Below are 16358 nucleotides of genomic sequence, written 5' to 3'. Positions count from 1 at the left end.
CTCTCTCTCTCTCTCTCTCTCTCTCTCTCTCTCTCTCTCTCTCTCTCTCTCTCTCTCTCTCTCTTCTCTCTCTCTCTCTCTCTCTCGTATCGTCGTCGTCGCCGATCCAATTCGCGCTACGCGTCACTTCGAACATTTGTTTTTTTTTCTCTACTCCATTCGGAAGCCTTTACGTAAGTTTCGCCTATTTTCACGGGTTTCAGCGGAAAATCCTGCCATGGAAGCAATAGCATCAGGGAAGCCTCGAAGACGTGGTCTTAAAAGCCTACAGCAAGCACCTCGTACCATTCTCCCCAGTACAATCTTATCGGGCTGCGATAACGAGGCCACTTCCCTTAAATATATTAACCGAGACTGCGCTTTTCATCAGTTTCGCGCGGGGACGTCGTCGCCCTCGACTCCCTCCCTCCGAGATCGCTCTGCAGTACGTCCTTGCGCAATACGTTCGGCCGTTTGTTCCGAAAGAGAGACAAAGGTCCGTAAATTTCGTTCGTGTCGCGCGACAAGGAACAGAGGTCGAACAAGGTTGGCAGAGCTGGCTATGGGTAAGAGTCGACGTTCCCTGGGAGTTCGGTTGGTCCTGGCACTGGCAATACCGACCGTCTACTGCGTGATTGCGGGCCTCGCTGGATTTGCTACTGTCAAGACGATCCCCAGCGGTGACACGAGCGCTGGATTCGGTAAGTTTTTTTTCAATTTTACTCTCGTGAAAACTATTATTCTCAAACGATGAAAATCAAAACGAGTCTGGTAAGAAATAAATTAGGCGTTAGTACAGGTATAATAATAATAGTAATAATAATAATAATAAAATAGTTATAGAGTTATAATAACGAGGTTTCGCGATTCGCTTTTCAATGTCTGTGTTCACCGCGCGTATTTTCAAGAATCGTTAAGTATATAGACGGTTCAAGAAAAATAAACTCGGGATAGAAATATGTACTTTTGGGACTGAGCACATAGAATGCAGACAAATATGATTTGCTGGATAAGAAATTTATTGACAATGACTCGTGGACTTATTTCGCGCATTGATTGCAGCCGATTTCTACGGAGAAAGAAACGCGATAAAAAAAAATACGCGCAGTTTTTGTAATATGACGCAAAGATTGACGAAGGTAATACACGCTGAGCATATGTAAAAGAAATCAATTATTATTTTATTGATTTTACTCGCGCAACAAAAATCTAAAGATAAACGTGATTAAGAGTCGAAAATGAATGTCAGAAGAAAAGAAAGAAATGCATAACTTCTAGCGGTAGCATAAGTATCACAAAAACGTTGCACCGCATCTGTTCCCCAATGATTTTCCATGTCTCGATGCTTCCCCTCGCCGTCGCGATAAGACACTTTTATCGTTGTTTCAGAATTGACGACTTTGTAAGATAATCAGTAGTGATTAGGTCAATGAGTCATTTTGAAATATTATTCTCTTGGTACTTATCTATTTTTGTAGATTTTCATAATACACTTCACTGGTGAATTTCCACTTTGTATTTTAGAAAAATTAAATTATTTTACAATTGTCAATATAATTCAAAATTCGATGCAAGTCTTTACTCAAAAGTAATTATATAAATTGATAAGGGCAATGTCGTATCGTCGTTATTTTTTCTGCTCTTGCGATAAATTGATTGTACAAGGCAATTGACAGGCCGACTAACGAGTGCGAATCAAGAAAGCTGCAATAGAATTAAAACACTATCTGCTCCGAAAGATCGTAAATCGTCCCAAACTTTAATGATTAGACGTATGAAGTTATGTGTGATAAAATCGTAAATTTGCAGCGATTAATGAAATCGATATACAAACAAAATACGTTTTGAGAATTTGACCGCTTGACGTACGTGTACCGCAGCGTGTAATCAGAGAAAAGTAAAGTTCCGCACGGTAAACTGATTAGCTTGAGTATCGTAAAAGTTGAAATCCATTCATGGAAAAAGTCGCCCTCAAGCTAGTGATTTGAGAATCGATCTTTCGTTAAATTTTTCGAAATGGAATAAGCTGTATGAAAAGTTGATTGGACGGCTTCAATAGCAAGAGTAGAAATCAATCGTCACGACAACTATGTCTGTACTCGTTTCAAGTATTTACGAGCAAAAACGAGGCGTAAACGCCAACAATTATTCAAGCGCACAGCCAAGTCCCAATTCTCTCACAGTATATACGTTTCGCCGATTCAAGGCTCCTCTCGAAAGCTGCTTCAAGTAGTCGACGTCGTCACGGATAACGAGAGCGAGACGACCTTGGTGCTCAAGCGTCCTAGCAACTGCACACCACCGTCCATCAAAGAGTTCCCTTCGGATGGACTCACTCGCGAGCAGCGTAAAAACGGTTGCATTGTCGTCCACGTGATCGTGGCCATCTACGCCTTTCTTCTGCTTGCCATCGTATGCGATGACTTCTTCGTGCCCTCCATCACCAAGATTTGCGAAAGTAAGTGCTCGACTTTTGTCGCTCGTTCTCGCGGCCGATCTGCAATCTCATTTCACGACTCGCCTCTGGCGACTTCCAGAACTCGGTGTGTCGAAAGATGTTGCCGGCGCGACGTTCATGGCAGCAGCTTCATCGAGTCCGGAATTGTTCATCAACATCGTCGGCACCTTCGTGACAGAAGGAGATCTAGGAGTCGGCACGATCGTCGGCTCCGCCGTTTTCAACATTCTCGCGGTCCCTGCTTGTTGCGGTCTATTCGCCAACCAGGTAAATACTTCTTCCATTTGCGTTGCTTTACAGATAAACACGTCTTTCAGAAATCCATTGATAATGTTACGCTTGGATTTCTGCAAGCGTCCCGATTATTTTTTAATCTCGATCGCCGTGTCAGATAATGCCGTAAATTAAATTAAGCGCCAAATCTGATTTGTAAAGTCGTAATATTTGAATTAACATTACACAACGCCTGCATCAAAAACAATGTCACTGATATTAATCAGTCGTATATAATATGATGATTCGATCTTGAGGTTAACACAAAATCAGAGCAACATTTTCCGCCATTGCACGACCAGTCTTATCTCGGCATGGATCATTCAAGATGTAATTATTATTTACAGGTATTAGATCTGGAATGGTGGCCCATAAGCCGAGACAGTTTGGCTTACGGAGTTACCGTACTTCTGCTTATTGGTACGTTACACGATGGTCGTATCGAGTGGTATGAAGCGTTTATTCTCGTATTATTCTACGTTTTGTATATATTAGGTAGGCAAAAGCTGGTACTTTTTTAAAATTAAACATTCAATTATTCACGTCGACTTTGAGCAAACGATCAACATTTTAGCTATGTGCTTCAACACGCGTATCAGCAGCTGTTTGAATCTCTTTGTCTCCAAACGTCGAAGGAAGTACAAGAACCTTAGCGAGGAGAGCCCATTGATTATCAAGGACAAGTTTCACGATTCATTCAAACAATCCAAGTCGGGCAGACACGACGGACTTTACTTGAACGCGAAGGTCAACGACGGTTTCTATCACAATGGTGAGTGCATCGTTAATTGCGTTGCTCGCAAGCGAATATTCGTGTTCGTTCTGAACTGACACTTTCATTGCAGGAGACTGCAATGGAATCATTGATGTCGAAAGTCTAGAATCAAGTCAAGATTTTAGTAAGTACCTGAGCAACTCGTCCATACCAAATGAAACCGTCGACAATGTAATTCGATCGAAAACTCTTCTTTCAGTGGAAATCGTAGACATGACAAGTTGGCCAGACAACGGTTTAGAACGTTGCTGGTGGATCCTCACATATCCAATCAATGCGGTACTATTGATTACTATACCCGACTGTCGTAGACCTTCGTTGAGAGGATGCTATTCTCTTACCTTCTTAATGTGCATCGTGTGGATTGCTCTTATGTCCTACGTTGTTGGCTGGGATATCACGATCATTGGTAAATAATCCAATTACAGATCAGCCTAGGATAAAATCATCGAAATGTCAGAATTTGTGGCTTTGTTTCAGGCGACACCATGGGAATCCCAGATTCGGTTATGGGTTTGACGTTTCTCGCCGCGGGTATGAGCGTTCCCGAAGCCGTGTCCAGCATCATCGTGACGAATCAAGGTAAAGCACCGACCGACGCGAAAACTTATCGTCTGATTATCGCCAGCGTTTTCATTCCAACAGGTCACGGAACAATGGGTATCAGTAACTCGATAGGATCGAACGTGTTCGACATCCTCTTGTGCCTCGGTCTACCGTGGCTAATCAAATCCACGATTCTCCCAACGACAGAAGGCCAGCACTTCGTACAGATAAATTCGGAAGGCTTGATTTACAGCTCGGTGTCGCTGATGTCCACCCTCGTTCTGCTTTACGTCGCGCTGTGGTGCAACGGATTCAGACTCGACCGGAAAGTCGGAATCGCGTGCCTCTCCCTGTACTGCGTTTTCCTTGCCTTCGCATCGCTCATCGAGCTCAACGTATTCTTCACCGTCAATCTGCCCACGTGCGATCACTGACGTTGATCGCTTCGGGAAACGGAAACGTCGCGAAAGATCTGATAAGTAGCCGGAAGAGATGACGAATAATTGGATGTTTTTTTTTTTGTTTTTTTTAAATTCTTGCTGTTAACGTTGACGATTCTGTATGTGTCAAGTAGCTGCCATGACGAGGATTCGCACTACTGTCATGTCACTGTTTATATTCGTATTTGAACTTTTCTACAAAATCACTCGCTAAACGTGAGTGTAGATCAATAAACCATAGTCCTAATGCAATAGCGTAGATGATAGCGTGTAAGAGGCGAAGTTTGTATTCGTCAAAGTGCAATGTCGCAATGCGGAAATCAATGAAGCCGCATGATAATTATATGACACGTTACGTTGTATAATCGCATGTAAATAGCTTAATCTGTACATAAACGTAAGCTTCGTGATGATTAAAAATTGCTTTGACAATCACTTTAGTCGCCGACCTTCTTTCATTTCGCGCTGTAAAAATTGATCGTCCAGCGTGCATTTTCCTATTCCTCGATCCTCTCATATCCCCTCCATCGAAGGCGCATAAAGCCGTGCGTTTCCTTCTCGCTCCCACACAACGGAAGAGGATCGATTGACGTCGCGTCAACAGAAATATTCGCGAAGCGCAATCAACTTTGACGGCCCGCTGCCTGCACGTAAGCGCTCTACTTTCGCGCGTTTCCTCGGAGCGACCTCGAATCGCGTGCGCGATCCTTCGTCGTTCGCCCAAGTCACGTGGCTTCTCTTCTCCAATCCATAACCTATAGTCCGACGCACTTCTGGTGTGTATAGTAGCCGCGCGGCGGCAACAACTTTTTTACAGCTGACACACCTGCCGAGAAAGCTTTTCATTCGAACATAGTCGGGCGTTTATTGTTTCCGTACGGTTGTAGTTGTAGAAGATGCGTAACGTATTTATATCAGTTTGTTTGCTGAGATTCCTCGTCGCGTTAACGTGCGCGAGCGAAGACAAAGATTGCGGCTGCGGGAAGAATTTAAACCGGCAGAAAGCCCAAGATGGTTCGTGTCCTGTGAATAACAAAGAAGATGAATTCGAGGATGAATTTATCAAGCCTGTTTATAAACATGATTTGACAGCTAATATGGTTGAAATCAAAGGTGGCTCATATTTCATTGGTACAGATGATCCTGTTTTCATGGCCGATGGTGAATATCCCAAAAGAGAGATTGAACTTAATAGTTTTTTTATTGACAAGTACGAAGTGAGTAATAAGGATTTTGATGAGTTTGTAAAAGCCACTGGACATGAAACTGAAGCAGAAAAGTATGGTGACTCCTTTGTATTTGAAGGTTTAATCAGTAATGAAGTAAAAAAAGAAATAAAGCATGCTGTTGCGCAAGCTCCTTGGTGGTTGCCAGTTAAGGAAGCTTCCTGGAGAAAACCCGAAGGAAACGATTCTAATATTTTAGGTATGTTGTTTCATTAATATTTTATAACTTTATTGTAATTATTTATAAACAAATTTTCTTCAATGTTACAGATAGAATGGATCATCCAGTTATTCATGTGTCATGGAACGATGCTCTGGCATATTGTAAATGGTTAGGTAAAAGATTACCCACTGAAGCTGAGTGGGAAGTTACTTGTCGGGGTGGTCTAAATGATAGACTATTTCCTTGGGGTAATAAACTAACACCTAATAATGAGCACCGGTTAGTTTACCAACTGAATTCTTTACATATTTTGAAACTTTGAATACTAAGAAACATTACTATTGCAGAATAAATATTTGGCAGGGAGAATTTCCTACAGAAAATACCGGAGAGGATGGATTTGTGGGAACGAATCCAGTTACAGATTTTCCAGCCAATGCTTATGGTGTTCATAATATTATAGGAAACGTGTGGGAATGGACTTCTGATTGGTGGCAAGTCAGACATCCTGACGAAAAACAAACTAATCCTGTAATTGTTACATTTCATTCATTCGATGTAACATTGCTTATTTATAATTGATGTATATTGATTATTACAGACTGGAGCTCCAACTGGTTCTGATAAAGTAAAGAAAGGTGGCTCTTATCTATGCCATAAAAGTTATTGCTACAGATATAGATGTGCAGCAAGAAGCCAAAACACTCCAGATACATCTGCTGGAAATCTTGGTTTTAGATGTGCACTCTCTGCATGATGCACCAAAACTCAAATCCAAAGTACAACGTTAACAATATAATGTACATATAATTATTATTTCTATATAAACCATTTCTGTGATTTGTTATACATTTTCAAAAGATGCAATATAAAAAATATGCCCTAAAGCATTTTTAAATGCGCTTAAAAGTAATTAATGAAAAGCTTCTATGTATGTATATAGTTTTATGATACACTGTATAAGTTGTGATGTATGATTTTAGCCTAATAATTAAGTACAAAAAAAGTGTTCTAATATCAAACAAATTTATAAGCAATAAGCAAAACAATATGCACATAAAAAATAACGCAGTCAGTAAAAACTATGGTTAATTAAAAAAAATAAAAGATTTGTTACATTGTCGACGAATAAAAGAATGATTTCGTACACAAAAGAAAAACCTTATTTTTGAAAAGTTCATTTTTTCGTCACATGTGGTGACAAATTCCAGCAATGTCCGCCAGAGCGCTCCAGCGATCATTAAATCCAACCAACGCACTTTCCCATCTGCGCGAGATCCACGGTGGCGACAGCCGTTGCCGTGACTGCTGCGGAATCAAGTGTGTAGATTGGTGCGTGAGTGGCTGCTGTGCGAGAGTTTGTGTCGACGCCCATAGTCACCAAAGTCGCCCGGACGACGCATACCTCGGCTACCCGGTAATTCATCGTTGATCACCTATAAGCGATCTTAACAACCAAACATCCATCGTGTAAACGCTGTAAACCGCAAGAAAGTTTTGAAGAGCTAAGAGGAGTTCGCGTGGCGTTCCAGCCGCATATGTGCACACGCCTTTCTCACTCTCCTCGAGAGTTGTGCCGTTATACGGATTTTTCGTGTACGTGCGTTGTCCCCTTATCTTTCTCGCTCTTGTACCTGGTGCGTCGCCGTGCATGAGACTGACTAATGTCCTCTGGAATCCGTTCCTCACTCGATAGATTGTTTTTTTTTTATGCACGCTTGTCTCTTGTGTTTTCGTATCTTCAACGTTCGTATTGACAGTATTGGTTTTTGGTGATTAGATTACTTGTTGCAAGCTGTTGTAATTACTTTTTTTTGGTTTGCCAGTGCACAGTTTTAAGTGCCATTAGTCAGTGTGCCTATCAATTGAGTGATTTCCTGAGGGTACCCTTGTGCACATTTATAGTTGTACAAGTTCATTTTTCCTTGCTCAGATTTATCTTCTTTCATATATTCTGTCTGCAATAATCAATCATTTCAGCCATTAGATACATTTGATTCTGATAAAAAATAAATTGATGCAGTTCTTTTTATCTGAACATATCCTTATGGAATGCATTACAAGTGCTGTCATTTATACGTATATTTTTCTCTATAGGTTGTCTCATTATTCTTTGTGTTTTACAGGTGACATAAACTTAATAAGTTCAACATGCAGACAATAAAGTGTGTAGTTGTCGGAGACGGAGCTGTGGGTAAAACTTGTTTGCTCATATCATACACAACAAACAAATTCCCCTCTGAGTATGTACCTACAGTCTTTGACAATTATGCCGTCACGGTTATGATTGGTGGTGAGCCTTATACACTTGGACTTTTTGATACAGCTGGTAAGTATTAAAAGTCATTGTTTCTAATCTTTTTTGTAACCAGTTAATTTATTTGTATTTGTATGTCATTACAGGTCAGGAAGATTACGACAGACTCAGACCTCTGAGTTATCCTCAAACAGATGTATTTCTAGTCTGTTTTTCAGTAGTATCACCTTCATCCTTTGAAAATGTTAAAGAAAAGGTATGTTACAACTTTAATCAAGATTTGACCATTGATTGGATTAATTTACATAGCTAATTAATTAACTGTCATATAGTGGGTACCAGAAATAACGCATCACTGTCAAAAAACCCCGTTCCTATTAGTCGGCACGCAAATCGATTTGAGGGACGATGCGGCGACTATAGAAAAGCTTGCAAAAAACAAACAGAAGCCTATCACGGGGGAGCAAGGAGAAAAGTTGGCTAAAGAACTGAAAGCTGTCAAATATGTCGAGTGCAGTGCACTCACGCAGGTCGGTTAGGATTTAAAAGTATCTTGAGTGACATGTGACGGTAGTTCGCGGTATTTAATGCACGCATAATTTTTAAATTGCAGAAAGGACTTAAAAATGTATTTGATGAGGCGATACTCGCGGCTCTCGAGCCTCCCGAACAAGTGAAGAGGAGACGATGTACCGTATTGTAGAAGAATTGTTGCCTAAACACTTCGACAATTGGCCCTAAAAGCACTGCATTGTAAGTCTTGTCACATTCTTCTTTCTTTTGTTTTGCCATACAGCTTATTTGCAATTCAAATGCGACATTAATCATCCAATGACGTTCAGACTTTAACTGTTTGCATACAAATATTGACGTGCATATTACATTCGATTTAATATTGATGAGGATTTTATTTTTTTCAGGATCGCATAAACGGATTTATCTATCATTTTTCAAAGGGAGACAAGCAATATTTCACAAAAACAAACCCCAATTTAACGGTCTCTCGCGTATTTAATAAAAATATAAGACAATTTTTTAAAAAGTAATTAAGATTCTAATACTAATGAGAAACTTTTTAATAAATTAATTAGCCAGGAAATAAAAACAAATGATGAATAGCTAGTTACACTGGATCAAGCATGCGGTTTTTAATATCATGGAACTGTGTGTAAACACATTGCGCGTCAGTTCCGCGGCGATTTCTATATTTTTTGTATAAAAATACTTGTACAAAATGAATTATACAATTATATATTGTAATTGCGTATATAAAGATTCGACAAAAAAGATAAGAAAAAACAAAGGAATAAGAACTGCAGCAATACAATATACATATATATATATGTATATATACGTATATATATACGTATATATATTCCATCTATCGTTTTATTGTATACATCCAAGCGAAAAACGCTCAAGCTATAAACACAACACGACGCTTATTGTGCGAGTAATAAAATTTTCAAGACAATTTTTTTACAATTGCTCGACTGTATATTTACTTGTTTAAGATCTTTTTCTTTTGAAATTATATTTATAAATTATTTTCCACATAGTTCATTGAACGACATATTTTCGAAACTATGTTCGAACTTATGTCTTGATGATTGCGATTTAGAATGTCTTCTATGTTAGTCCAGATCAATTATATATATATATATCAATTTTTGATATACACTTATATTACAGTATGTCAATTTACAAACAAAAAAAAATCAAAATAATTTTATGTTCTAAGTGCCAATTAGAGCGATTGTGGTGCTCTATTTTAAAGATTGAGATTTCTCTGAAATCTTTATATTCAATCTTTATTTTTTCTATGGAACGGTTGTATGTTTTGTTTTCTTTATTTTGGAACAAAACATCTTTTGTTTACAGTACTGCAAGTTAAGATACAATTAGTCGAATAATCATGTAAATCTGATATGGAATTGGATTAACAAATTTACTAAAATAGATGTTTTTGTGATTACGTTTTTTTTTTAAAATAAAAATTATTAATATAGGATTTCGAAAATAAAGCAAAATCCAAGGTTTTGTTTGATTATTATAGACACTTTTGGTTATATTATTTAAGCATTTTTTTATTTACATTATGATTGGTATTTTATTCAACGATGAGATGGATAGATATTTATATATATATATATACAGTCTGTTTTAGTTTCTCTCAGTTTTGGCCATTTCACAGTTCCAACAATTGTCACATTATTTGCTTGTTTTCTCTCACCTATTACAGCTTGATTGTTCCGAGTGATTATGACTTGCAACCGGGAGGAAATTCATCGAGAAAGGAAAAAAAGTGTATCGCACCTATGATAGCGTAAAGAAGAAAAAATACCTCAATATTATTTTACGTTAATCGCAGATATCTTCCATTGACTTACGAATTCCATTGACATTTCGACGAGTACACATAAGTAATATTTGTTACTACTCTTTCATTGACTAGACAGTAGTCATGAAATCTTGTTCTTTTGCTTCATCTCTATTTATAACACTTGAGTACAGAACTTTCTATACATTTTAGTCAGCGGAAATTCCTTCACATACTTGGCATTCGTTTCACAATGTGATAAATCTACAGTACTATCCAGGAATGCGTATGTTGTGTACGTTAAAACATTGCATCAACGACTAAAATATCTAAAGTATTTTATCGTTAAATCATCGGATAATCGGATAATATAACGTATTAACTTCAGCATCAGCTTTTCTCATCAAGGTTCAATGCATGAATTTTAATCTTATTGAAGACCAACCTTCTTTCTTTCCTTCCGAGCAAAATTTCGTCTCATTTCAAAAATCTCTAAATATCATTATCTAGCAATTATTTTATTAAAATAATATGTGATATCTTGCATAAACTAGGTTATAATTTTTTTAACTAGGCTTATCACAAAGCACGAATTTGTTCTTACAATTCGTGATGTTATGTCAGCATCTTACTTATAAATCAGAAATCATTGGCGAAAAATGTATGTTTTTTATTTTTCTCTACTCTTTCCACGCATGAGTTACAATCGTGCCTATGTAACATCGGAAATTCGGCGGGTTTCATGTTTGACGTTTTTGTCCAATTTTTTTTATTACATTCATCATAATTACGGCTTAATGGTTGTAAGTAGTTTAACGTGTCCATGCTCCATTAAATTTGCTTAACTTTTGCTATTGTACTATTTACAATTAGGCCCTACTTTTAAATTACCAAAGAATTCTCAACTGCTTCAACAGAATAAGGAAGGGAGTACAAGTTTCATTCACACTAATCTTATTTTTTTCATAATAAATGTTTATATAAAATACCAAGCTCCCATATGTAAGGACAATGTTGAATTACACATTTTTGCATTCCTCATATTTCTTCGAGCTTATCTTTAGAAGAGAAACAATACTTAATATCGTAAGATTTATAGAAGTGTATATATATAGTTTTTGTTAACTCTATGGACTATGTCAATATATCACGCTTATCTGCTATAAAGTTACACGTTAAGTTTTAATACTCGTTTGTACCTATACGTCGAGGAGTTTCTGCTTGTTTCGGGATCTAAAAATTATATTTATTCTTTCGCAAAATATTCATTTTTGTTGCTCTTTCATAAAACAATAGTGTAAATAAAAGTCGTTCAAATTTGTTAAATTATACAAATTGTTGCTAAAATTATCAGCCTTTGTATTTTCGGCGGAAACTAACATTTTAAATGATTTGTGTTTCGCTGTACTCAATTCTCATTGAAAAAGCGCAAAGGCTGCAAAATAGAAAAGTGCTAGAAAAATAACATATGTTTCTCCGATTTTACTTTTTACTTTCAGCTGTATTCGGTTCCAAGAAAATCCTGCGAGAGGAAAAAATTCCGGGAAAGCGCAATTGTAAAAGGTCTCTACGAGGGGTCCCAAATACTCTGTGTGTGTGTGTGTGTGTCAATGATTACGGCCTACCGCGCACACGCGCGCGTGTTTTTATGTTTCCTATGAGATATATTTTTTGTTATTGTTGCTTGAAAGTTTTGGTTAACACGTCTAAATCGGTTCTCTTCTTGTTTGGAAAAACGGTATTTCTATGTATAATTTGTTGCTCCATGAAAACTTACATTAGCTAAAAATTGCCTCTCAAATTGCTATTATATCGACTCGTGGTATATTCAATCGCTTATTACAAATAGTTTGTGCATTGAAAATTTAAAAACTGATGATAAAAAAAATTACCTTTTGAAAAACTTCCGTAAAAAGCTTTGCGTAGTAAAACGTTTAATATTTCTATTTCTTTTTACCACTTATGCGATGAAAAAACTACTGAATAGATTGTTGATTTCCTTCTTTTTGTTTGGCGTTACATCATATTGTCTTAGAAATCTTTGCCTTACATATCAAACGACAGTTGCTCAAAGATTTCGCACTTTTACGTAACACTTGTTTCTTCTTGCATTTTCTTTCGTTTTGATTTTCGAATGGGAGATAGTACATTAAAAAAGAAAGGAAATTAAACAGAAAAAAGTCATTTGAAAAATCTTTGGAATGTCATTTTACTAATCAAAAAGAGAAAAAAAAGGTAACTTAAATATAACAAGGGTGCAAATAAATAAATCACCTTAAATTTGCACATATTCTCCGATATATAATATGTATATATAATGTCGCACAAAAATTCACGGTCGCGATTTTTCTACATCGATATTTCATAATAATAATAATGTTAATATTACCGTGTATAATATATTTCCTTGTTGTACAAATAAAAAATAAACAAACTGTCACACGCTTTTCTCGCACATCCATAGTTGACGTCGACAAAATCTTTGCGTTCGCTTATCCATTTAAAACGGATGCTACTTTATATTAGCAATTAATTTTTTTTTGTCTCTCGCTACTCATGTACATATGTTACGTGTCTGTATAATAATACTTGAATGTTCTTTTTTTCTTTTTTTTTATTCGTTCGGTTTTATGATACCTACAATATCGCTATATCGTCTCTTTATTTTATAATAGGCCAGAGTTGTAATTAATTATTGCAGTCTTCAATGTTTCAAGTCCTCGAGTTTTACATATCTCGATTACCCATTATTTTTCTTTCGTGTCGTTTGTGTTTTTTTATGTGAGTTTCTTTTTTTCGCTGTTAATGTGCCTTCTATCATTTCTTAGTACATTTTCCTTGTGCAACAGTAGTCAATTTCCGATATTTCTTTTATGTTGCAAAAAAGCGATAGTGCACTTTTTTTATCGTTTATAGCTCGTCACGTACATATATACTTGACATTTTGTGTATTCACACGCACGTAAACTTAATATCGTATGAAATACGTACGTTCGCTTATATTTTATGTTTACCTATATCGGAAAAGACTATACTGACTTTGACAAAAAGAATCTGCTCAAAAAAAAATGTATATCTTTATCTGTAATTTTTGGAATATTATTGTATTTGGCATCGCAACGATATTGATAATCAAATTAATTTACACTAAGTTATAAAAATAAAGTAAAGAATTTACTAATAAATAAAAGGAAAAATACAATGTCTCCGTTACAGTATAGTCTCTTCTTAGATTACATGATTTATTTTTTGAATCAAAGCCAAATCACAAAAAACTAACTGTTCAGCTATTACAAAGGCGAATGTCATTATTATTTATATTAGCAAAAAACGTTGAGTCAACTACGCGTATATGAGTTATCTCGCGATAAATTATACATAAACTACTATATAATCCATATATAATTTGAACAACAATCATTTCATCGACGAATTTATTAATTAGTATTCATATAACTTTGTTACTTAGATACGCTGAACGCAATACATTTGAAAATGAGACTGTCGTTATTTCATTTTACAGCAATAAATATGTACAATTTGCGTTATGAAACGGAAGAAAAAACATAAACATAAAAAAGATATCTATGTTAAACGGCTCGAAATAATATCACAACAGGAGTTTAATACTAACACACCAAACTTTGGTTGATATTTCGACCGTCGTGTCCTCTTCTGCAAACAATCAATCGATTACTAGTTCCTTACCTATCTCACAACAATCTTCGCTTTCACTATCAACTTTCAATTTTATTATATATTGATAGATAAGTATTGTTTCTGATAAAATTTTTGAATGAAATTCAAAGATTATAGAAACCCTGACGCTCCGAATTGCGAAATGAAAAAATACTTTGTTTTTCGACAGCACGTTGCTTAGGCAATAAATTTCTGAGAAATTCAACAATAAAAACACTTGTCTATCAATGCATATGCAGCTCCTAAATGCCTCTCAAATTATCGAAAAGTAAATATCTTAATTTATGGAAAAATGGCTCACTTTTGTCGACTTGGTTTAACAAATATATCACTCTATACTCGCTAAAAAGTTACAACGGAAAACGTACGATAGACTTCCTCATGTGTGAATTATCATACAATTATATATATATACTCCACTAGATAAATAGAATATGTTATGATTACTCCCCAGAGAAAAAGAGGGAGTGAAAAGAAATCTTTGTTTTTCTACGACAATTGCGTTACGTAACAGGGACATTTTTACTAACATTAGTTATTTTTTCATCCATTTGGTCGTCAAGGACCGAAGAGCTTTACATCTTCGTCGCTTCGTGTATACAAATCACCGTTCACTTATTAGCTTCTATGGATAATTTTTTTGGCGATAAATTACGACCGGATACTATGAATGTTGTTTGTACACAACACGTTTACAATGTTTTCGCGCGTGGTCTACGTTATTTTTTTTCATTTTGCGGTTTTTTTTTAAAACTAAATGTGTATCGCATCTACTCTCCGGTGTATCTTTGGCGTGTAGTTGCTCGTATTTATTGTTTTGTTTTTTTTTTTCATCAAAGCATCTGTTTTTTTCTTCTTTTGCGTCTTAAACAATTATCAAATACTACTTGTTTTAATACTGCGAGATTATTTGCTTATTTTTTTCAGCGTTCCATCGCTCACAATGACAAACGAAAGCAACTTAAGAGAGATGTCATCGGGCGAAGTGGAAAAGATTGACTAAAAATCCAAAGGATCGTAGAAAAGTCATCCGACACTCATATAAAATTACAAAAACATCTATGTGATCAGCAATTATATTTCAAATCAAAAGTTGGAGCAAAAGTTGCAGCCTCTTACGTCACGTAACTTCTGGATAATGTCAAAAAAAATAAAAAAAAAAAAAAAAAAAACAAAAAAAAAAGATCGTAAGTACAGCCAAAAAAATCTGCGCATACTCCAAGGGAGAAAGAAACGAAATCAGATTCTCCCGGTGGAGTCGTGACACGGCTCTGCCATTACATGAGATCGCACTTGATCAATTCCCTGTCGCCGTGCAGCGCGTAAAATTCCTCTCAGACGTTCATCGCGTAGTAGACGGGGTTCTGCGCGTCCACGATGTTGCCGGTGCCGTTGTCGTTGGCGACGAAGGACGCGGCGATGCTGGCCGCGCTCTGCGTCGTCGTGGCCAGCAGTCCGGCGTTGGCCGCCGAGACGTAGTCGTGGCTCGGCGCGCTCGCTGCGCCCTCGGGCACGCCGCGCTCGGCGACGCTGCAGCTCGAGTTCCGCTGCAGACTGCCCATGTTGCCGATCGGCAATTTGGTCGGCGACGACAGCAGCGACGAGCTGCCGGAGCTTATGCTGCCCGGCAGCGACGAGTTCGCCAAGATGCTCGCGCTGCTCAGCAGGCCGCTGGTTAGTTGCGACGTGGCTGTTATGCTCGACGGTGTTGGCATGTCCGCTGCGGACAGTCGACCTGCAAGAAACAAGCCTTTACAGCTGCTTTCGCGGGGTGGACCGTCCTGTTCCCTAAGCTCACAAATGGCACGAGGGAAAACCGACGACTGATTGCGGCGTCGCGGGCGTACCGCTGCAATTGTTTAACAACAGAATTGAGTTTTCGCGAACGACCAGCGAATCGCAAAGAAATTGAACCGTTTGCTCTCGTCCGCCTATCGATACAACGTCTCAAAACAAGTCGAGTGCCAAAATCCCTAAACGGAAAATTCTCCCATTTTGAACGTTCGCCTTTCCGAGGATCACTCTCAAATCCGTGTGCTATTGACGTTTGCATGCACCAAGTCAGTGAACAGCGATAAGCAAAAATTCACACGAAAGGAGTTTCGTAAAAAAAGAAGAATATCTTCCTCTTTCACCGAAACATTAATCCGCCAGCCTGGCACTCTAGGAAAAACGGGCGGGGGAAATTAAAAGCACGAGAAAAAGTTCCATCTAAAACTCAT

The 16358-nt window shown here is 37.4% G+C and overlaps 3 protein-coding genes across 4 annotated transcripts; all 3 read left to right on the top strand.

Moving 5' to 3' along the window:
* The first annotated feature begins 390 nt into the window (after window positions 1–390).
* On the top strand, window positions 391–4900 carry LOC131674627 (sodium/potassium/calcium exchanger 4-like). Its single transcript, XM_058953405.1, has 9 exons — window positions 391–680; window positions 2186–2437; window positions 2517–2704; window positions 3058–3205; window positions 3285–3482; window positions 3556–3609; window positions 3685–3894; window positions 3966–4067; window positions 4131–4900. Exons 1-9 carry the CDS (start codon window positions 542–544, stop codon window positions 4463–4465), a joined length of 1626 nt encoding a protein of 541 aa, XP_058809388.1. The 5' UTR covers window positions 391–541; the 3' UTR covers window positions 4466–4900.
* A 161-nt stretch (window positions 4901–5061) lies between these two features.
* LOC131674628 (formylglycine-generating enzyme) lies at window positions 5062–7020 on the top strand. Its single transcript, XM_058953406.1, has 4 exons — window positions 5062–5896; window positions 5968–6139; window positions 6208–6391; window positions 6462–7020. Exons 1-4 carry the CDS (start codon window positions 5368–5370, stop codon window positions 6615–6617), a joined length of 1041 nt encoding a protein of 346 aa, XP_058809389.1. The 5' UTR covers window positions 5062–5367; the 3' UTR covers window positions 6618–7020.
* A 100-nt stretch (window positions 7021–7120) lies between these two features.
* On the top strand, window positions 7121–15866 carry LOC131674629 (cdc42 homolog). 2 transcript variants are annotated; one of them, XM_058953407.1, is made up of 6 exons: window positions 7121–7277; window positions 7987–8189; window positions 8264–8373; window positions 8450–8647; window positions 8731–8870; window positions 9038–15866. In XM_058953407.1, exons 2-5 carry the CDS (start codon window positions 8012–8014, stop codon window positions 8818–8820), a joined length of 576 nt encoding a protein of 191 aa, XP_058809390.1. In that variant the 5' UTR covers window positions 7121–7277; window positions 7987–8011; the 3' UTR covers window positions 8821–8870; window positions 9038–15866. The 2 variants fall into 2 exon arrangements, with proteins under 2 accessions (XP_058809390.1, XP_058809391.1); XM_058953408.1 differs by having other exon boundaries at window positions 7155–7456.
* Window positions 15867–16358: the final 492 nt, after the last annotated feature.

Source organism: Phymastichus coffea, unplaced genomic scaffold (genome assembly GCF_024137745.1).
Source record: "Phymastichus coffea isolate CEN01 unplaced genomic scaffold, Cenicafe_Pcof_1.1 PCOF00270, whole genome shotgun sequence".
In the NCBI taxonomy this organism is placed as follows: Eukaryota; Metazoa; Arthropoda; class Insecta; order Hymenoptera; family Eulophidae; genus Phymastichus; species Phymastichus coffea.
The sequence above is the reverse complement of the archived record's forward strand: the minus strand, read 5'-3'. Positions and strand labels throughout refer to the sequence as shown.